The sequence below is a fragment of the Ovis canadensis genome, chromosome 8 (assembly GCF_042477335.2).
Source record: "Ovis canadensis isolate MfBH-ARS-UI-01 breed Bighorn chromosome 8, ARS-UI_OviCan_v2, whole genome shotgun sequence".
In the NCBI taxonomy this organism is placed as follows: domain Eukaryota; kingdom Metazoa; phylum Chordata; class Mammalia; order Artiodactyla; family Bovidae; genus Ovis; species Ovis canadensis.
Genome location: NC_091252.1, coordinates 67873125 through 67897149, shown reverse-complemented (window position 1 = coordinate 67897149; position 24025 = coordinate 67873125). Strand labels below are relative to the sequence as shown.

General features: G+C 39.1%; 1 protein-coding gene across 1 annotated transcript in view; it reads right to left on the bottom strand.

The window, feature by feature from the left end:
* ENPP3 (ectonucleotide pyrophosphatase/phosphodiesterase 3) overlaps positions 1-23261 on the bottom strand; it is an 89748-nt gene extending 66487 nt beyond the window's left edge. Inside the window, exons 1-3 of the mRNA XM_069599260.1 lie at positions 23057-23261; positions 17112-17187; positions 5203-5325 (exon numbers count right to left, since the gene is read on the bottom strand). Coding sequence (XP_069455361.1) covers positions 5203-5325; positions 17112-17187; positions 23057-23218 — 361 coding nt within the window. The 5' untranslated portion in view covers positions 23219-23261. The remainder of the gene's footprint in view (positions 1-5202; positions 5326-17111; positions 17188-23056) is intronic.
* Between the last annotated feature and the right edge of the window lie 764 nt (positions 23262-24025).

Below are 24025 nucleotides of genomic sequence, written 5' to 3'. Positions count from 1 at the left end.
GGCAAGACATACTTAAAGTGATGAAAGAAAATAACCTACAGCCCAGATTACTGTACCCAGCAAGGATCTCATTCAAATACGAAGGAGAAATCAAAAGCTTTACAGATAAGCAAAAGCTGAGAGAATTCAGCACCACCAAACCAGCTCTCCAACAAATGCTAAAGGATCTTCTCTAGACAGGAAACACGAAAAGGGTGTATAAACCCAAACCCCAAACAATAAAGTAAATGGTAATGGGATCATACTTATCAATAATTACCTTAAACGTAAATGGGTTGAACGCCCCAACCAAAAGGCAAAGACTGGCCGAATGGATACAAAAACAAGACCCCTCTATATGCTGCTTACAAGAGACCCACCTCAAAACAAGGGACACATACAGACTGAAAGTGAAGGGCTGGAAAAAGATATACCACGCGAATAGAGACCAAAAGAAAGAAGGAGTGGCAATACTCATATCCGATAAAATAGACTTTAAAACAAAGGCTGTGAAAAGAGACAAAGAAGGCCACTACATAATGATCAAAGGATCAATCCAAGAAGAAAATATAACAATTATAAATATATATGCACCCAATATAGGAGCACCACAACATGTAAGACAAATGCTAACAAGTATGAAAGGGAAAATCAACAATAACACAATAATAGTGGGAGACTTTAATACCCCACTCACACCTATGGACAGATCAACTGAACAGAAAATTAACAAAGATACTCAAACTTTAAATGATACATTAGATCAGTTAGACCTAATTGATATCTATAGGACATTTCACCCCAAAACAATGAATTTCACCTTTTTGTCAAGTGCTCATGGAACCTTCTCCAGGATAGATCACATCCTGGGCCATAAATCTAAACTTGATAAATTCAAAAAAATCGAAATCATTCCAAGCATCTTTTCTGACCATAATGCATTAAGATTAGATCTCAATTACAGGAGAAAAACTATTAAAAATTCCAACATATGGAGGTTGAACAACACACTTCTGAATAACCAACAAATCATAGAAGAAATCAAAAAAGAAATCAAAATATGCATAGAAACTAGTGAAAATGAAAACACAACAACCCAAAACCTGCGGGACACTATAAAAGCAGTGCTAAGAGGAAAGTTCATAGCAATACAGGCATACCTCAAGAAACAAGAAAAAAGTCAAATAAACAACCTAACTCTACAACTAAAGCAACTAGAAAAGGAAGAATTGGAGAACCCCAGAGTTAGTAGAAGGAAAGAAATCTTAAAAATTAGGGCAGAAATACATGCAAAAGAAACAAAAGAGACCATAGCAAAAATCAACAAAGCCAAAAGCTGGTTCTTTGAAAGGATAAATAAAATTGACAAACCATTAGCCAGACTCATCAAGAAGCAAAGAGAGAAAAATAAAATCAATAAAATTAGAAATGAAAATGGAGAGATCACAACAGACAACACAGAAATACAAAGGATCATAAGAGACTACTATCAGCAGTTGTATGCCAATAAAATGGACAACGTGGAAGAAATGGACAAATTCTTAGAAAAGTACAATTTTCCAAAACTGAACCAGGAAGAAATAGAAAATCTTAACAGACCCATCACAAGCATGGAAATTGAAACTGTAATCAGAAATCTTCCAGCAAACAAAAGCCCAGGTCCAGACGGCTTCACAGCTGAATTCTACCAAAAATGTTGAGAAGAGCTAACACCTATCCTACTGAAACTCTTCCAGAAAATTGCAGAGGAAGGGAAACTTCCAAACTCATTCTATGAGGCCACCATCTCCCTAATACCAAAACCTGACAAAGATGTCACAAAAAAAGAAAACTACAGGCCAATATCACTGATGAACATAGATGCAAAAATCCTCAACAAAATTCTAGCAATCAGAATCCAACAACACATTAAAAAGATCATACACCATGACCAAGTGGGCTTTATTCCAGGGATGCAAGGATTCTTCAATATCCGCAAATCAATCAATGTAATTCACCACATTAACAAATTGAAAAATAAAAACTATATGATTATCTCAATAGATGCAGAAAAGGCCTTTGACAAAATTCAACATCCATTTATGATAAAAACTCTCCAGAAAGCAGGAATAGAAGGAACATACCTCAGCATAATAAAAGCTATCTATGACAAACCCACAGCAAACATTATCCTCAATGGTGAAAAATTGAAAGCATTTCCCCTAAAGGCAGGAACAAGACAAGGGTGTCCACTTTCACCACTACTATTCAACATAGTTCTGGAAGTTTTGGCCACAGCAATCAGAGCAGAAAAAGAAATAAAAGGAATCCAAATTGGAAAAGAAGAAGTAAAACTCTCACTGTTTACAGATAACATGATCCTCTACATGGAAAACCCTGAAGACTCCACCAGAAAATTACTAGAGCTCATCAATGAATATAGTAAAGTTGCAGGATATAAAATCAACACACAGAAATCCCTTGCATTCCTATACACTAATAATGAGAAAGTAGAAAAAGACATTAAGGAAACAATTCCATTCACCATTGCAACGAAAAGAATAAAATACTTAGGAATATATCTACCTAAAGAAACTAAAGACCTATATATAGAAAACTATAAAACACTGATGAAAGAAATCAAAAAGGACACTAATAGATGGAGAAATATACCATGTTCATGGATCGGAAGAATCAATATAGGGAAAATGAGTATACTACCCAAAGCAATTTACAAATTCAATGCAATCCCTATCAAGCTACCAGCCATATTTTTCACAGAACTAGAACAAATAATTTCAAGATTTGTATGGAAATACAAAAAACCTCGAAATGCCAAAGCAATCTTGAGAAATAAGAATGGAACTGGAGGAATCAACTTGCCTGACTTCAGGCTCTACTACAAAGCCACAGTCATCAAGACAGTATGGTACTGGCACAAAGACAGACATATAGATCAATGGAACAAAATAGAAAGCCCAGAGATAAATCCACACACATATGGACACCTTATCTTTGACAAAGGAGGCAAGAATACACAATGGAGTAAAGACAATCTCTTTAACAAGTGGTGCTGGGAAAACTGGTCAACCACTTGTAAAAGAATGAAACTAGATCACTTTCTAACACCGCACACAAAAATAAACTCAAAATGGATTAAAGATCTAAATGTAAGACCAGAAACTATAAAACTCCTAGAGGAGAACATAGGCAAAACACTCTGACATAAATCACAGCAGGATCCTCTATGATCCACCTCCTAGAATTCTGGAAATAAAAGCAAAAATAAACAAATGGGATCTAATTAAAATTAAAAGCTTCTTCACAACAAAGGAAACTATAAGCAAGGTGAAAAGACAGCCTTCTGAATGGGAGAAAATAATAGCAAATGAAGCAACTGACAAACAACTAATCTCAAAAATATACAAGCAACTTATGCAGCTCAATTCCAGAAAAATAAACGACCTAATCAAAAAAATGGGCCAAAGAACTAAATAGACATTTCTCCAAAGAAGACATAGGGATGGCTAACAAACACATGAAAAGATGCTCAACATCACTCATTATCAGAGAAATGCAAATCAAAACCACAATGAGATAGCAATTCACACCAGTCAGAATGGCTGTGATCCAAAAATCTGCAAGCAATAAATGCTGGAGAGGGTGTGGAGAAAAGGGAACCCTCCTACACTGTTGGTGGGAATGCAAACTAGTACAGCCACTATGGAGAACAGTGTGGAGATTCCTTTAAAAATTGCAAATAGAACTACCTTATGACCCAGCAATCCCACTGCTGGGCATACACACCGAGGAAACCAGAATTGAAAGAGACACATGTACCCCAATGTTCATTGCAGCACTGTTTATAATAGCCAGGACATGGAAACAACCTAGATGTCCATCAGCAGATGAATGGATAAGAAAGCTGTGGTACATATACACAATGGAGTATTACTCAGCCGTTAAAAAGAATTCATTTGAATCAGTTCTGATGAGATGGATGAAACTGGAGCCGATTATACAGAGTGAAGTAAGCCAGAAAGAAAAACACCAATACAGTATACTAACACATATATATGGAATTTAGAAAGATGGCAATGACAACCCTGTATGCAAGACAGGAAAAAAGACACAGCTGTGTATAACAGACTTTTGGACTCAGAGGGAGAGGGAGAGGGTGGGATGATTTGGGAGAATGGTATTCTATCATGTATACTATCATGTAAGAATTGAATCGCCAGTCTATGTCTGACACAGGGTGCAGCATGCTTGGGGCTGGTGCATGGGGATGACTCAGAGAGATGTTATGGGGAGGGAGGTGGGCGGGGGATTCATGTTTGGGAACACATGTAAGAATTAAAGATTTTAAAATTAAAAAACTAAAAAAAATAATAAAAATAAAATAAATAATTTTTTAAAAAAAGAACAATGTTTCTCAAGGTGTGTTCTATGGAGCACTGGCATCAGAATCATCAAGAATCACCAGCTTTCTATAGGAGTCATGCTCTCCAAGAATCACTAAAAATGAAATTAAATAAGATGACAAGCCATTGGAAAACTTGCCTTTGAAATGCGTATAATTTGACAGTATTTTATCTGCTGGAAACTTATTCCTCAACCTCAACTAAACAAAGTGTGAATTCTATCTTTAGAATACCGAAAAAGAGGACAGGCTAATACTAGATCCTGAATACAAGGTATTATGGGCTGAATTGTGTCCCTTCCCAAAAATGCTGAAGTCTTAACTCTCTTCCCCCATTACTACGAATGTGACCTTATTTAGAAAAGATTCTTTGCAGACAAATTAAAATGAGGTCATTAGCATGGGTCCCAACCCAGTGTGACTGGTATTCTTCTTGTAACAAGAGGAAATTTGGACATGAACACATGCAGAGGGAAGACTGTGAAGAAACGGGGAGAAGGTCATCTGAAGATAAGGGCAGATTTTTGAGTTTTGCTGCTACAAGCCAAGGAACACCAAGGATGGCCAGCAACCTACCAAAACCTAGAAAAGAGGCAGGGAATGGATTCTCCCTCACAATTTTGGAATGAACCAAACCTGCCCACACTTAGAACTTGGACTTCTAGTTTCCAGAACTTCTGTGGCTTAAGCCACTCAGTATGTGGGACTTTGTTACGTCAGTCCAAGCAAACTATTAACATGCAAGTGTCTGGCGAACATTTGCACATGCATTAATGATCACACAACCAACATGCTAATAAATTTGCTCTCAGAGTTCATACTTGATTGCACACAGGTGTCTTCAAAGTCCCAGCAGCAGTCGCCTCGGCCTTTACATCCTGCATCACAGCGGCAGCCCTCCAGTCCTTTATGTGAGGCATCAAAGCATTTTTTTCTGCAGCTGCCTGTAGGGAGAAGGGATTAGGTAATCAGTGCTCAGCAGTTATCCAATGTCTCAAAGTTTGATGGTGGAAGCACAAGAAGCACCCAGCACAGATTAGGACAGAAAAATAGATAAGTTTTATTGCATTACCTGACTCATGAGTGCAAAGTGATAAATAATGAGTAATACATAATAACTGGTTTTTCCTCAGGACTCCAGAGAAGTCCCAGACTCAAAGACACCAGGGGCCATTAGGAGAGGGTAGGAGGGACAAACAGAGGCTAAATGTAGTGAAACTGGTTGAAAGTCTGGACCCCACCTCCCACTTCAGAATAGAAGGCTCATAATTTGGAAGAAAGTGGGAGGAGTTGCTTTCATCACAGAGGCAGCAGACATGGAGGACAGCCATAATGAGAAAAAAGGATGAACAAGTCTTACTCTTCAATGGAACAGATGGTCACCAGACTTTTGAGTATAGCAGGATAGCATCCAACATGAAGGATCAGGACAAACAAGAGAAAAAGGGAAAACTTTTGAAGAGGAAATAATGCAAGGAGTAGAAGAGTTAAACACACACACACACGCAATTGATTGAGATGCTCAGAAAAGATATCACATTCATGAAATAAGAAGTAAACTAATTTTAAAAAGGCAAATCATGTTCAGGGTGCTCTTGGAAATAAAAAGCGTGAGAGCAGTAATGAAAAATTCAGTGGAGGGGTGTGGTAGGCAGAATTATGGCTCTCAGGAAGGTTCCCTCCCCTAATCCTCGAGTCTATGAATATATTGCCTTACATGGTAAAGGGGCTTTGCAGATGTAATTGAGTCTACTACTTAGCTGACCCTGAAACAGGGAGGTAGTACTGAAAAGTGAAAACAAAGAAAATAAAAATGATATTGTTAAAGAAATCATAATAAAATTTCCCAGAATTGAAGAGCAAACGTTATTACATCAAAATTGTTCACCAAATTTTCACAGCAAAACTCGTACCAAGGTATCAGCAGGGTTAGAGAGATCTGGGAAGCTCCCAGAGAAAGAGCAGGAGAAATATATAAAGGATCTTAAGTCAGAATGATATCAGAAAAGCAACACTGGGAGAGGGCATAGGTCAAATGACGTGTTGGATACATGCAATAAGTAGATAGGTGCATAAGAATAGGTGCATGCATAGCAATTAGATAGCAACAAAGTTTAGTGAGAAAGTAAGGGGAAAGGTTAATATACCATTTACATAAAATGTCTTTACATTTTTACTTTCATTCTGCTCCTTTGAAACATTTTCTGCACTTGGCTTTCAGGACACAGCAATCACCTGGCTTCCCTCCCACATTCTTGTCCACTCTTTCCTAGTCTTCTTCCTTCATCTTCCAATCCTTTAAGGCTAGCATACCCTGGTCACATTGCTTTAAATCCCACATATGATGCTGGTATTCACCGTGTTTTATGTGCAGTCAGAACTTCCTTGAATGCCAGCCTTATATATCCAACTACTTTTTGACTTTTCTACTTGGACATCTAGTAGATACTTCAAATTTCACATATCCAAAACTGAGTTCCTGATTATTCCTCCCAAACCAACTCCTTCTACAGTCTTATCTAATCTCAATTATGGAAATTCCATATCAGGAGTTCATGTTGAAACCCTGAGGTCATTCTTGACTATTCTATTTCTTACTCCATATTCAACCTGTTGATACAGTCTATCTATTACATCAAAAGATCTCCAGATCCAAATACTTCTTCCCAGTTACAATGCTACCACCCTGGTCCAAGACGTATGGCTCTTCTATATCATTGCAATAATTTTCTAACTTGTCTCTCTACTTCTAGTATCACTCGGGCATTTATTCAGCAGCCTGAGTGATCACATAGAAAAGCAAACAGGGGGCGGTCCTAAGATGGCAGAGGAATAGGACAGGGAGACCACTTTCTCCCCCACAAATTCATCAAAAGAACATTTGAACGCTGAGTAAATTCCACAAAACAACTTCTGAATGCCAGCAGAGGACATCAGGCACCCAGAAAAGCAGCCCATTGTCTTCAAAAGGAGGTAGGAAAAAATATAAAAGATAAAAAGAGAGACAAAAGAGGTAGGGATGGAGCTCCATCCTGGGAAGGGACTCAAAAAAGAGAGAAGTTTCCAAACGCTAGGAAACACTCTCACTGCTGAGTCTGTGGTGAGCCTTGGAACCAGAGGGTAACATAACTGGGAGGAAAAATAAATAAATAACTAAAACCCACAGATTTAGTGCCCAACAGTAACTCCCCCAGGGGAGAAGCAGCGCAGATGCCTGCATTTGCCCCTAGCAAGTGGGGGCTGGGCAGGGAGGCGCAGGCTGCATTGCTTAGAGTAAGGACCAGGCCTGAATGCCCCGAGGGCAATCTGAGGAAACTAACTTGGGATAGCAAACCAGACTGTGGGATAGCTACCATGCGAAAAGCCCTAACCTAAGACACTGCCAGGCCCACTCACAGAACAAAGGATTGAGCAGACCTAGCCCAGCCCATCCCCCTGCCTGGTGACAGGCAGGCGAGGGCAGCCAGAGCTGGAAGGGGGCAATCGCAGCCCCAGAGAGGCATTATCTACCAAAATGCAAGCAGGCTTAGTTGCTAACCAAAACTTCTTGGGATTTTGGAAGGTCAACATCCGCCTGAGAAGGTGCACCAGTTGTACACCCAGAAAACCAAGCAGCAGGGATGGGGAAGGTGATAAGTCACAGCGATCACGCTCACCAAACACCTGGCCACCTGAGCTGCTCAGACCTGGGAAGGGCACAAAACGCAGGCCCAACCAAATCTGCACCTCTGAGGACAACCCGAGTACCTGAACCTGAGCAGCTTAGACCTGGGAAGTGCATGCAACCCAGGGCCGGTCTCAGATAGTTCCTGGCAGAGCAACCTAGAGCCTAAGCAGTGTAGACAGGGAAAGCACACACGCCATGAGCAGGGGCAAACCCAGTGTGGCCAAGACACTGTGAGCAAGCACCAGTGTTATTTGTTTGCAGCGTCCCTCCCTCCACAGCACGACTGAACGCGTGAGCCTAAAAAAGTGTCCACCACCGCCCCCTGTGTCAGGGTGGGAATTAGACACTGATGAGACCAGCAAACAGAAGAAGCTAAAACAGAGGGAACCTCCTTGGAAGTGACAGGTGCGATAGATTAAAACCCTGTAGTTAGTACCAACTACACAGGAAGGGGCCTATAGATCTTGAGAAATATAAGCTGGATCAAGGAACTATCCGAAAATGAACTGACCTCACACTGCCCACAACAATGCCAGAGAAAGTCCTAGATGTATTTTTACTATTTTTACTATCATTCTTTAATTTTTCTTTATTTTTTTATTTTAAGTCCTCTATTACTCCTTTAATTTTCATTTTTATAACCTATTATTACTTTGCAAAAAAAAAGAGACTCTATTTTTTAAAGCAAACTTCATATATATATATTTTATAATTCTTGTGACTTTATTTTCTTTTTTTCTTTAATATTGTATTTTTGAAAATCCAACCTCTACTCTAGATTTTTAATCTTTGCTTTATAGTATTTGTTATCAATTTTGTACCTTTAAGAACCCAATCTTCATTACCCGTTTTTACTTGGGAGCGAGATCACTGGCCTGATTGCTCTCTCCCCCTTTGGACTCTAGTTTTTCTCCACCAGGTCACCTCTATCTGCTCCCTCCCCCTTCTCTTCTCTACCCAACTCTGTGAATGTTCCTGACTGTGGAGAACACTTAGGGAACTGATCACTGGCTGGATCTGTCTCTCTCCTTTTGATTCCCCCCTTTTATCTTCCTGGCCACCTCAGTCTCCTTCCTTCCTCTTCTCTTCTCTTCTCTGTGTAACTCCGTGAACATCACTGAGAGATCCAGACTGTGGAGAGCACATAGGGAAGTGATTACTGACTAGCTTTCTCTCTCCTCTTTTGATTCCACCTCATCTCATCCTGGTCACCTCTATCTCCCTCCTCCCTCTTCTCTTCTCCATGTAACTCTGTGTACCTCTCTGGGTGTCTCTCACTGTGGAGAAACTTTTCATCATTAATCTAGATGTTTTATCATCAGTGCTGTATAGATGGAGAAGTCTTGAGACTACTGTAAAAATAAGACTGAAAACCAGAAGCAGGAGGCGTAAGTCCAAATCCTGAAAACAACAGAGAACTCCTGACTCTAGGGAACATTAATCTACAGGAGCTCATCAAACGCCTCCATACCTACACTGAAACCAAGCACCACCCAAGGGCCAACAAGTTCCAGAGCAAGACATACCACACAAATTCTCCAGCAACACAGGAACATAGCCCTGAGCCTCAATATACAGGCTGCCCAAAGTCACTCCAAACCCACTGACAACTCGTAACTCATTACTGGATACTTCATTGCACTCCAGAGAGAAGAAACCCAGCTCCACCCACCATAACACAAGCTTCTCTAACCAGGAAACCTTGACAAGCCACCCATAGAACCCCACCCACAGTGAGGAAACTCCACAATAAAGAGAACTCCACAAACTGCCAGAATACAGGAAGGCCACCCCCAAAACAGCAATATAAACAAGATGAAGAGACAGAGGAATACCCAGCAGGTAAAGGAACACGATAAACGCCCACCAAACCAAACAAAAGAGGAAGAGATAGGGAATCTACCTGATAAAGAATTCCAAATAATGATAATAGTGAAAATGATCCAAAATCTTGAAAACAAAATAATCACAGATTAAACAGCCTGGAGACAAGGATTGAGAAAATGCAAGAAAGGTTTAACAAGGACCTAGAAGAAATAAAAAAGAGTCAATATATAATGAATAATGCAATAAATGAGATCAAAAACACTGGAGGGAACCAACAGTAGAATAACGGAGGCAGAAGATAGGATTAGTGAGGTAGAAGATAGACTGGTAGAAATAAATGAATCAGAGGAAAAAAGAAAAAACAAATTAAAAGAAATGAGGACAATCTCAGAGACCTCTGGGACAATGTTAAATGCCTCAACATTCAAATCATAGGAGTCCCAGAAGAAGAAGACAAAAAGAAAGATCATGAGAAAATATTTGAGGAGATAATAGTTGATAACTTCCCTAAAGTGGGGAAGGAAATAATCACCCAACTCCAAGAAACCCAGAGAGTCCCAAACAGGATAAACCCAAGGCGAAACACCCCAAGACACATATTAATCACATTAACAAAGATCAAACACAAAGAACAAATATTAAAAGTAGCAAGGGAAAAATGACAAATAACACACAAAGGGATTCCCATAAGGATAACAGCTGATCTTTCAATAGAATCTCTTCAGACCAGGAGGGAACGTCAGGACATATTGAAAGTGATGAAAGAAAATAACCTACAGCCCAGATTACTGTACCCAGCAAGGATCTCATTCAAATATGAAGGAGAAATCAAAAGCTTTACAGACAAGCAAAAGCTGAGAGAATTCAGCACCACCAAACCAGCTCTCCAACAAATGCTAAAGGATCTTCTCTAGACAGGAAACACAAAAAGGGTATATAAACTCAAACCCAAAACAATAAAGTAAATGACAATGGGATCATACTTATCAATAATTACCTTGAACATAAATGGGTTGAATGCCCCAACCAAAAGGGAAAGACTGGCCGAATGGATACAAAATCAAAACCCCTATATATGTTGTCTACAGGAGACCCACTTCAAAACAAGGGACACATACAGACTGAAAGTGAAAGGCTGGAAAAAGATATTCCACGCAAATAGAGACCAAAAGAAAGCAGGAGTAGCAATACTCATATCTGATAAAATAGACTTTAAAACAAAGGCTGTGAAATAGACAAAGGACACTACATAATGATCAAAGGATCAATCCAAGAAGAAGATACAAGAATTATAAATATATATGCACCCAACATAGGAGCACCACAATATGTAAGACAAATGCTAACAAGTAGGAAAGGGGAAATTAACAAAAACACAATAATAGCGGGAGAATTTAATACCCCACTCACACCTATGGATAGATCAACTAAACAGAAAATTAACAAGGAAACACAAACTTTAAATGATACAATAGACCAGTTAGACCTAACTGATATTGATAGGACATTTCACCCCAAAACAATGAATTTCACCTTTTTCTCAAGTGCACATGGAACCTTCTGCAGGATAGATCACACCCTGGGCCATAAATCTAGCTTTTGTAAATTCAAAAAAATTGAAATCAGTCCAAGCATCTTTTATGACCACAATGCAATAAGAGCAGATGTCAATTACAGAAGAAAAACTATTAAAAATTCCAATATTTGGAGGCTGAACAACACGCTGCTGAATAACCAACAAATCACAGAAGAAATCAAAAAGGAAATCAAAATATGCATAGAAATGAATGAAAATGAAAACACAACAACCCAAAACCTGTGGGACACTGTAAAAGCAGTGCTAAGGGGAAGGTTCATAGCAATACAGGCACACCTCCAGAAACAAGAAAAAAGTCAAATAAATAACCTAACTCTACACCTAAAGCAACTAGAAAAGGAAGAAATGAAGAACCCCAGGGTTAGTAGAAGGAAAGAAATCTTAAAAATTAGGGCAGAAATAAATGCAAAAGAAACAAAAGAGACCATAGCAAAAATCAACAAAGCCAAAAGCTGGTTCTTTCAGAGGATAAATAAAATTGACAAACCATTAACCAGACTCATCAAGAAACAAAAGGAGAAAAATAAAATCAATAAAATTAGAAATGAAAATGGAGAGATCACAACAGACAACACAGAAATACAAAGGATCATAAGAGACTACTATCAGCAATTATCAACTGATATTACTATCAGCCAATAAAATGGACAACTTGGAAGAAATGGACAAATTGTTAGAAAAGTACAACTTTCCAAAACTGAATCAGGAAGAAATAGAAAATCTTAACAGACCCAGCACAAGCACGGAAATTGAAACTGTAATCAGAAATCTTCCAGCAAACAAAAGCCCAGGTCCAGATGGCTTCACAGCTGAATTCTACCAAAAATGTTGAGAAGAGCTAAAACCTATCCTACTGAAACTCTTCCAGAAAATTGCAGAGGAAGGGAAACTTCCAAACTCATTCTATGAGGCCACCATCTCCCTAATACCAAAACCTGACAAAGATGTCACAAAAAAAGAAAACTACAGGCCAATATCACTGATGAACATAGATGCAAAAATCCTCAACAAAATTCTAGCAATCAGAATCCAACAACACATTAAAAAGATCATACACCATGACCAAGTGGGCTTTATTCCAGGGATGCAAGGATTCTTCAATATCCGCAAATCAATCAATGTAATTCACCACATTAACAAATTGAAAAATAAAAACCATATGATTATCTCAATAGATGCAGAGAAGGCCTTTGACAAAATTCAACATCCATTTATGATAAAACTCTCCAGAAAGCAGGAATAGAAGGAACATACCTCAACATAATAAAAGCTATCTATGACAAACCCACAGCAAACATTATCCTCAATGGTGAAAAATTGAAAGCATTTTCCCTAAAGTCAGGAACAGTACAAGGGTGCCTACTCTCACCATTACTATTCAACATAGTTTTGAAAGTTTTGGCCACAGCAATCGGAGCAGAAAAATAAATAAAAGGAATCCAGATTGGAAAAGAAGTAAAACTCTCACTGTTTGCTGATGACATGATCCTCTACATAGAAAGCCCTAAAGACAGTATGATACTGGCACAAAGACAGACATATAGATCAATGGAACAAAATAGAAAGCCCAGAGATAAATCCACGCACCTATGGGCACCTTATCTTTAACAAAGGAGGCAAGAATATACAATGGAGTAAAGACAATCTCTTTAACAAGTGGTGCTGGGAAAACTGGTCAACCATTTGTAAAAGAATGAAACTAGAACACTTTCTAACACCATACACAAAAATAAACTCAAAATGGATTAAAGATCTAAACATAAGACCAGAAACTATAAAACTCCTAGAGGAGAATATAGGGACAACACTCTCTCTAACATACATCACAGCAGGATCCTCTATGACCCACCTCCCAGAATATTGGAAATAAAAGCAAAAATAAACAAATGGGACCTAATTAAAATCAAAAGCTTCTGCACAACAAAGGAAACTATAAGCAAGGTGAAAAGACAGCCTTCAGAATGGGAGAAAATAATAGCAAATGAAACAACTGACAAAGAACTAATCTCAAATATATACAAGCAATTCCTGCAGCTCAATTTCAGAAAAATAAACGACCCAATCAAAAAATGGGCCAAAGAACTAAACAGACATTTCTCCAAAGAAGACATACAGATGGCTAATGAACACATGAAAAGATGCTCAACATCACTCATTATCAGAGAAATGCAAATCAAAATCACAATGACGTACCATTTCACGCCAGTCAGAATGGCTGCGATCCAAAAGTCTACAAGCAATAGATATTGGAGAGGGTGTGGAGAAAAGGGAACCCTCTTACACTGTTGGTGGGAATGCAAACTAGTACAGCCACTATGGAGAACAGTGTGGAGATTCCTTAAAAAGCTGGAAATAGAACTGCCTTATGACCCAGAAATCCCACTGCTGGGCATACACACCAAGGAAACCAGAATTGAAAGAGACACGTGTACCCCAATGTTCATCGCAGCACTGTTTATAATAGCCAGGACATGGAAGCAACCTAGATGTCCATCAGCAGATGAATGGATAAGAAAGCTGTGGTACATATACACAATGGAGTATTATTCAGCCATTAAAAAGAATACATTTGAATTAGTTTTAGTGAGGTGGATGAAACTGGAGCCTATTATACAGAGTGAAGTAAGCCAGAAAGAAAGACACCAATACAGTATACTAATGCATATATGTGGTGTTTAGAAAGATGGTAACGATAACCCTGTATGCAAAACAGCAAAGAGACACAGATGTATACAAGAGTCTTTTGGACTCTGTGGGAGAGGGAGAGGGTGGGATGATTTGAGAGAATGGCATTGAAACATGTATAATATCGTATGTGAAACAAAAATAATAAAAGAAAAACTACAAACCTTTTAAAACTAAAAAGAAAAAAAAAGAAATGCAAACACCACCGTGTCATTCTTTTACTCAAAACCTCCAATCAATCCCCATCACTCTCAATGAAAGCTGAAGCCCATATTTTGACCTACCATCCCCTCTATGATCTGACTCTGGTTGATCTCATTTTATGACTACCCTCCCTCTGGTCCTTTTAGTTCTAGCTCACTGATCTCCTGTTATTCTTTAAATAGAACATGCCAGGCAAGAATAGCACTTGCTATTTTCTCATGCCTAAAACGTTCTTTGCCAAAATATCCTTGTTTCTTCCCCACTTCCTTTAGCTCTTTACTCAAAAGTTATTATATACTTCTTACCTTCCCTGATTCTATATTTCATGTTCCCCTTTTCAGTTTTATTTATTGCTTAGCACTTTCTCTATCATAATATATATAATATATATTGCATATTTTTTTCCTGTCTGTATTCCATGCTAGAATGTAAACTCTTTGAAGGATTTTTGTCTGTTTCTTGTATCACTATATCCCCAGTAATTAGAATAGCACTGAGTACAGAGTCAGTGCTTATTTGTTGAAAACAAGTAAAAAAAGGATGTGCACAAAAAAAATGATAAAATTGTCATTCAAACTAGAAAAAAACTAGTTTAAAAACTTGCACTTGAAAAAAAAATACTGCCTATGAAAAGTAGGTCAATTAGAGCAGAAAATGGTGAAAATGATCAAGAGTTGGGGATTATAAAACAAGACTTGTGGTGGAAGAATGAGGGGGTGACTATGTTAAGGAAGCTGGCAAAGAGGGATCAGTGTTAAATGCCAATCCCCTGGGCAAGAGGGTGAGGGGAAAGATGGCATGTAAGCCCTGAGGGACCAACATGAAAGGAAGAGAATGAGGAACAATGACTCTGGGGAGCCTGTCAATAGCTGTACTAACATAAGGAAGGGATGGAAAGAGCTGGATTAATTGGAGATTTTGTTCAGAGATTACTATTGCCTTTTGCAATTAAGTTACGTGATTTGCGGGAGGAAATAACCAAGAATTGATGCCCACTTGTATGCACTAACATCAGAATAATACCACCAAAATGGCCTGCCAACATTTGCTAGATCTAGGACTGGTACTGCAGCTCAGAAACATAGCAGCAAAATGACCAGAAAAGATGGGCATTTTCTAGTCAATGCCCATCTCTCAGTTCCACTGCCTTCCCATGTGACATGGGGGGAGCTGTGTGTCTGTAAATTAACTGAAAACATGTTGAAAAATTGCCAGTTAACATCACCAAGGATCTCCAAATAAAGAAGCAATAAGACTTTCTCCACTGGAGTCACATTAGAAGCTGATCAACCAAATGAAAAAGGAGAATAAATTCTCTAACATTTGACCTCATACTGAGAGAGTCATTTTCTAAGCAGGTTGATAAAAAGTCTAGGCGTCCCCAAGGAGAGAGGGGTCTGGAGTGTTCAAGGAGGAATAAAGGACAAACTTCTTTCCTCTCTACATTCCTTAGGATTACATAACAATAATGTATCCTGCTTGAGGACAGTCGCTGGAAAAAACTTTCTGGCTAATCCTATTATCTTAAAATGTAAATTATGGGAGTAGGTCTAGTGAGGTCTTAACAACCTCCAGACATTCTTTGGATTCAAAGAGTTGACTCATTGGAAAAGACTGTGATGCTGGGAGGGATTGGGGGCAGGAGGAGAAGGGGACGACAGAGGATGAGATGGCTGGATGGCATCACTGACTCGATGGACGTGAGTCTGAATGAACTCCGGAAGTTGGTGACGGACAGGGAGGCCTGGAGTACTGCGATTCATGGGGTCGCAAAGAGTTGGACACGACTGAGCTAATGAACTAAACCGAACTGAACTGAACTGAATAACTAATTAGAGAGTATATAATTCCATTGCTAACACTAGCAAGGGGGGTACTCTTTCTGCCCCCTTCTGATGTCTATGTCAGAAGCTTTCTCTATCTCCTTTATACTTTAATAAAACTTTATTACACAAAGCTCTGAGTGATCAAGCCTCGTCTCTGGCCCTGATTGAATTCTTCTCCTCCAGAGGCCAAGAATCCCAGCATCTTTTCGTGTGTCAGCAACAACCTTTCAATACTTTCCCTGAGTAAAAGTGTCTAAACAACACATAGCAAGATTATAGTAAATACACATAAAGTGCATTTATAGAGTCACTTATAAATGCTTTATTTACTCTTACATACTAATAGGATATGGCAAAAGACATGTGAGGTGTTTTGATGTTTTGAGCCATGAATTTATTTTTTCTTTGCTTCTTATGACAAAAGTAATAATAATAATTGTGAAGCTCTTATTGTGCACTCTATTTCAAGAAAGTGGCACTGCTTAACCAAGAAATAACTAGATTTCAAGGATAGGGTAATATTAACGTGATGTCAAGTACAAATGTGGTGGCTAGAGGTCCTGGGAGTGAAGCAACTAAGACTTTCAGGGCCGAGTTTATCATCTGGTATTAATGATACAGTAGGAGTAGGGAGAGAAGGAACCTTTGATCCAGTTACCAAAGTCCTCTAGAAAGGTGATGAAAAGTTAGTGGGGAAAAACTGGAATGATATGAACCTCAAATAAGAAGGGAGATGAGGTCAAAGGGGAAAGTCCAGAAGTGGCAATGGATAGCGCTAACCACAGAAAAATGGGGTATGGGAGAAAGAGGAGCCTAGCAGGGGGAGAGCTACATGCAGGAGAGAGGGGGCAAGTCCAAGTTCTAATAGTGAAGGTGAGGAGAAAGAAGGAAAAAAACATTCTGCGGAAATGCTGAGGGGTGTACCTTGCTCTTCTGGTCGTCTGAGTCCAGCCACCAGGCCTAATGCAAGTGACACAGCCACCAACAAAATGAGAAGGACCTGTCATAAAATTTTTAAAAATGTGACCTTTACAATTTCATTAAAATATACAAAAATCCAGATACCCCGTCTCTCCCAGTGATTGTTAAGGGAGCGCAGTGTGCTAGCTTTTCATAATACCAGAATTTTAAAATACCATTGATTACAGATTTTAAATTCAAATACATTAATCCCAGTTGGTTTAACCCCAAATTGAGTTAAAGTAAAAACGAAACCAAGGGGGCCAATTATCTTTGCACACTTTCCTTTCTTAACTAGATACATGTTTGGAGATCATTTATTTAAATGATTCATTTATTTTAGTCACTCAGTCCTGTCCAACTCTTTGCAATCCCATGGACTGTAGCCTACCAGGCTCCTCTTTCCAAGGAATTCTACAAGCAAGAATACTGGAGTAGGTTGCCATTCCCTTCTCCAGAGGATTTTCCCAACTCAAGGATCAAACCTTGGTCTCCTGCATTGTAGGCAGATTCTTTACCTTCTGAGCCACAAAGGAAGCCTTATTTATTTAAAAGTATCCCAAAACTCTGAAATCATGAACTACCTCATTTCCAGGAAACAGAGTTTCTGATCATGAGAAAATAGTGAAGATATTTCAGTTCAGTTCAGTTCAGTCGCTCAGTCGTGTCCAACTCTTTGCAACCCCATGAACCACAGCATGCCAGGCCTCCCTGTCCACCACCAACTCCCAAGTCCACCCAAATCCATGTCAATTAAGTCAGTGATACCATCCAACCATCTTATCCTCTGTCGTCCCCTTCTCCTCCTGCCCTCAGTCTTTCCCAGCATCAGGGTATTTTCCAGTGAGTTAGCTCTTTGCATCAGATGACTAAAGTATTGGAGTTTCAGCTTCAACATCAGTCCTTCCAATGAACACCTAGGACTGATCTCCTTTAAGATGGACTGGTTGGATCTCCTTACAGTCCAAGGGACTCTCAAGAGTCTTCTCCAACACCACAGTTCAAAAGCATCAATTCTTCAGCACGCAGCTTTCTTTATAGTCCAACTCTCACATCTGTACATGACCACTGGAAAAACCATAGCCTTGACTAGATAGACCTTTGTTGACAAAGTAACGTCTCTGCTTTTTAATATGCTCTCTAGGTTGGTCATAACTTTCCTTCCAAGGAATAAGCGTCTTTTAATTTCGTGGCTGCCATCACCATCTGCAGTGATTTTGGAGCCCAGAAAAATAAGGTCAGCCACTGCTTCCACTGTTTCCCCTGCTTCCCCATCTATTTCCCATGAAGTGAGGAATTGGGGGCAGGAGGAGAAGGGGACGACAGAGGATGAGATAGCTGGATGGCATCATCGACTCGATGGACATGAATTTCAGTGAACTCCGGGAGTTGGTGATGGACAGTGAGGCCTGGAGTGCTGCAGTTCATGGGGTTGCAAAGCGTCGGACATGACTGAGCGACTGAACTGAACTGAACTGAACTGATGGGACCGGATGCCATGATCTTAGTTTTCTGAACGTTGAGCTTTAAGCCAACTTTTTCACTCTCCTCTGAATATATTTAACATATAAAAATATAATCTCCAAACTATTAACTAGCAAGTTACCTGCTTTGATCTATATAGCAAACAAATGTTTTAGGGTAATCTGGAAGTCATTGACTAAAGATTGTGTATATAATTGTTATCACCATGCTGACAAAGCTCTTCAGTGTAATGGACTTCATACTATGACTGAAATTAAACTGTGATATAAATTAAAGAGAATTCTTTTCACTGACCTCTTTCCCCATCAAGTCCAATGATAAGTATCCTGGATGATAGAGCGTGAATACACAGTTTACTTAAGTAATTAATTAGGTACACAGATTACTTATATCAACTACAAAATAGCGTCCCTGGTGGCTCAGACAATAAAGAATCTGCCTGCAACGTGGGAGACCCAGGTTTGATCCCTGGATTGGGAAGATTCCCCTGGAGAAGGAAATAGCAGCCCACTCCAGCATTCTGGCCTGGAGAATTTCATGGACAGAGGAGCCTGATGGGCTACAGTCCACAGGAATCACAAAGACTGAGCAACCAACACTTACACTTTCACAAACTGGCACTTGCCAAGAGCATTGCCAGCGAGTGAACGACGAGGGCATGTGCCATCTGACTCTGTGGGAGGGTGAACCCTGTGCTGCTGCAGCTGTTGACCTTTAACACTCCCTGAGGGAGTTCAGGGCGGAGTGAGGCACTCCGCGCTCCAGAGAATCTGGTGGAGCAGGTCTTTAGATACCTAGCTATTTTCAGAAACTGATTTCAGGATTCTAATCCCTGCATCTCTTCATATTTAGATGAGTTCCTTATGACTAACAGAAAATCTTTTGTAAAATGAGTGCTTAATAGCACTGAACTTCTCCTTCCATTCATGAAGGTGAAAGAGGAGAGTGAAAAAGCTGGCTTAAACTCAACATTCAAAAAACTAGGATCATGACATCTGGCCCCATCACTTCATGGCAAATGGGGAAAAAAGTGGAAACAGTGAGAGATTTTATTTTCTTGGGCTCCAAAATCACTGCAGATGGTGACTGCAGCCATAAGACTAAAGGACATTTAGAAGAAAAGCTATGACAAACCTAGACAGCATATTAAAAAGCAGAGACATTACATTGCTGACAAAAGCCCACATAGTCAAAGCTATGTTTTTTCCAGTAGTCATACTGCTTGGAAGAAAAGCTGTGATAAACTTAGCATATTCAAAAGCAGAGACATCACTTTGCTAACAAAGGTCCATAAGTCAAATCTATGTCATGTATGGATGTGAGAGCTGGACCATAAAGAAGGCTGAGTGCTCAAAAATTGATGCTATCAAACAGTGATGCTGGAGAAGACTCTTGAAGAATCCCTTGGACAGCAAGGAAATCAAACAAGTCCATCCTAAAGGAAATCAGCCCTAAATATTCATTGGAAGGACTGTTGCTGAAGCTGAAGCTCCAATACCTTGGCCATCTGATGCAAAGCACAGACTCATTGGAAAAGACCCTGATGCTGGGAAAGACAGGAGAAGGGGGCAACAAAGGATGAGATGGTGGATGGTATCACCAACTCAAACTCAGACATAAGTTTAAGAAAACTCAGAGAGATGTAGAAGAACAGGAAAGCCTGGCATGCTGCAGTACATGGGGTAGCAAAGAATTGGACTTGACTGAGCGACTGAATAACAACAACCCCCTTCACCCCACTGCCTCTTTGGAGCTATCTCTCAGAGCTATCTGAGGTTCTTTCTACTGGGCTGCAGCCCTCATTTTGCATCAAATAAAACTTACCTTGCGACTCTCAAGTTGTGTATTTTCTTAGTTGAAATTAGGAAAGTATTTTATGAAATTTGTTATTTTTTTAAAAAAATCACTTTAATGAAAGAAAAAAACCAGTATCAAAATTTGCTTTTGACAATAAAGACCCTACATAAGGTATAGACTTGTTTGTTTGTTTGCCTTTTGGAAATCAACTAAAAATTAACACATCTAACTTTTAAAATGGAAATGAATTCAAGGATGGGGAAGCATGTTAAATACTATGAAAACAATTCCCATGTGAAGTTTCAAAGTTAGCCCAAGGTCAGTGACCTCCAACAGGTGTTTATTCAGTAGAGAAGATGAAGAAGAAAAGTGAATATAAACAGTTATTAAATAACACCATTAGCACTTTCCCCCTTATTTTCATTCTCAAAAGCCACAGATTTAGATTAAGCCTAAAATGTTACAAAGCAAAAATGCACTGGGACACTTTCCTATGATGAACCTCAGGAGTCAGAGTCAGCTACATTTCAGTTTACACCTTATTTTTGGTTCTTTTACCATTCGAACTTGCTGGAAAAATAAGCGACTTCGAGACTCCACTTTCACTTTTCACGTTCATGCATTGGAGAAGGAAATGGCAACCCACTCCAGTGTTCTTGTCTGGAGAATCCCAGGGACAGGAGAGCCTGATGGGCTGCCATCTCTGGGGTCGCACAGAGTCGGACACGACTGAAGCGACTTAGCAGCAGCAGCAGCTGTCTTTTGTTGTTGCTGTAGCTGTCGTTAAAACTATCAGTCATGTCTGACTCTTTGTGACCCCGTGGACCTGTAGCCTGCCAGGCTCCTTTGTCAATGAGATTCTCCAGGCAACAATACTGGAGTGGGTTGCCATTTCCTCTTCTCGACCCAGGGATCGAACCCAAGTCTCCTGTATCTCCTGTACTGGCAGGTGAATTCTTTACCACTGAGCCACCTGGGAAGCCTCAAGGGTAAGAAAGTTCATTTTCAATCTTGTATAATCATGACTCTAACTATGTAACTCTGAACAAGTTTCTTGATATTAAGGTGCAAATATATCTTAAACTATCTTATGCTATCTACAAATTGTAGAGGGGAGTACTCTGAACTCCAAAAATTACTGAGAAACCAACATTTAAATTTAGCTTGACTGAATACAGAATGCTAGAAACACAGGTACATTTTAAATTTCTTAATACAACTTTTACTAAAATCTAGAAATAGTACGGTTGAAACTATGATTTTAAAATATTGATCTTCTATTTATGTGTGATGATAAACCATTAAAAGGATACAAAGAAGGGAAATACATGACGAACAAGATTTGCTCTCAAGGAATTGATAATTCCCTGAATTTATAAGCTAGGATAAGTATGATAAATGGCATAAGAGCTAAAAGTTCCCAGAATAAAAAATGTCAAAATTCCCAGAAAAAAAAAAGGGATATCTTGAGAGTTCCCTTAGTTACAGTTTTTGAGCTCAATACTTACACACATTGTTTCACTCACACTTCCAAACAATGCTTGCATGAAAGAGAAAATGGTGATGGCATTAAGTAAAATTGGGAATCTAGGAGAAAACTGCAGGAAATAGTTGTGAGAAAATCATGCAAATAATTTTGACTGTAAGGTAGATGCTGGAGGAAGGGCAAGAAGGTACTTGCTAACTTAGGACTGAAACTCAGTCAGAGGTGAGAACTAGTGGCTTATGCGGAATTCTTGGTGGAGAATACACTCTTAAATCTTAAATGAATAAGGTTAGAGTCCCCAAGGAAAAGATCTTCACACAGTGTTTGGTGAAATGCCCAAAGAGAAGAAAGATAAATAAACAAATAATTTAGATAAGGAGAAAAGTGATAAAAACAGGAATTTCAATGTCATCATGAAAGCAAGGGGAGAGAATTCAAAATGAGAAATTACTCCACAATATCTGTGTACTGTTGTTATGGAGACTTAGCAGGGAGAAGGACAGGGGAGAAGAAATAATGACTTTTGAGGAGGCAACTTCAGTGCAGAAAAAAAAAACAACCCTAAAACTAGAGAATAGAAAACGCTTGGCTGGTGAGAAAACTGAGGCAATGAAGAGAGTTGGAGCTCGATGGTAAAAAGAAAAGACAATGTAATAAAATCAAGGACAGTTTTTGTTTTAGGACAGGGGAGATCTTACGGAAAAAAAGAACTAGAAAGAGAAAACAGGCGAAAGAGACCATCCCTAGGAGTGAAGTTAAATGGCACAAAATCAAGAACTGGAAAAGAATTGAAGACACTGATTTTCATTCCTCACCCTCTGGTCTTAACATACTGAGGCACAAAGGTGACTTGGGAGATAATTATAATTATAATCATGGTAAAATCAGTGCTGCTAAGTATTTTGCTACAGATCCCAGTTTTTTAGATTGACCAAATATTAATTTGTTGCTATGCAAATTTCTTATTTGCAAAATGTGATTTAAATCCTTCACTTTGCTTTAGAGTTGTCGTCAGGGATAAACTGAACACAGTTACTTAAAACTTCTTATTTAAATTGCAACACAAACAAATACAATCCTAGAGTCATACCCGTACCTTTTGCCACAAACTACAAAGGTGAAAATATTAAAATGTACTTACAATACAAATTATTTTGTACTTCTTAACAGTCTTTCTCTTAACAGTTTCTTCCGTTGTTAAACTCAGTGTAGATTGCATTGTTCTGTTAGCTAAATAAACCTGTTCCACCAGAAGACAGCAGACTGATTTTCCTTTTTCTAGTCGGGCAAAGAGAAACTGCATGAATTACATCACTGTGACTGGCTTTTAAATGTTTGGAAAGAGCGCAGCTCTTTAATGATTGGATAGTTAAGACAGTGAAAAAAAAAGCTGTAATAACAATAGTGTCATGAGATGAAAGTTCATTTTCTGTACACTGTAGACAACTGTCGGAGAAGGCAACCCACTCCAGTACTCTTGCCTGGAAAATCCCATGGATGGAGGAGCCTGGTGGGCTGCAGTCCATGGGGTCGCTAGGAGTCGGACATGACTGAGCAACTTCCCTTTCACTTTTCACTTTCATGCATTGGAGAAGGAAATGTCAACTCACTCCAGTGTTCTTGCCTGGAGAATCCCACGGAAGGGGGAGCCTGGTGAGCTGCCGTCTAAGGGGTCACACAGAGTCGGACACGACTGACGTGACTTAGCAGCAGCAGCAGTAGACAACTGTTCTTTTTGTCCTTTGAAAAAATCTAATTCAGGGTCTTGTGGAGTTCTTTCCATGGACCACAATGAACCACCAGGTCTTTAGAAATTCAGAAATGCGCAAAACCATATTTGAATATCTTTGGCAAATGGTACTGGGTAAACTTCGAATTGCCCAAAGTAGCTCTTTCATTTTAATTTTTAAGTTATGAAGCCCAGGCTCCACATTGATTGAATTAAAATCTTCTGGAGTTTTGACAAAGGAAGCAGTATATTTAAATATCCTTCCTAGTGATTTTTTTTTAATGTAGTCAAGATTAGTCTAAAAACACTTTGCTTTGAGTCCTATATGCACTTTTGAATTCTCTCCTGAAAACATTCACTCTGGATTCTAATCAAACTTGC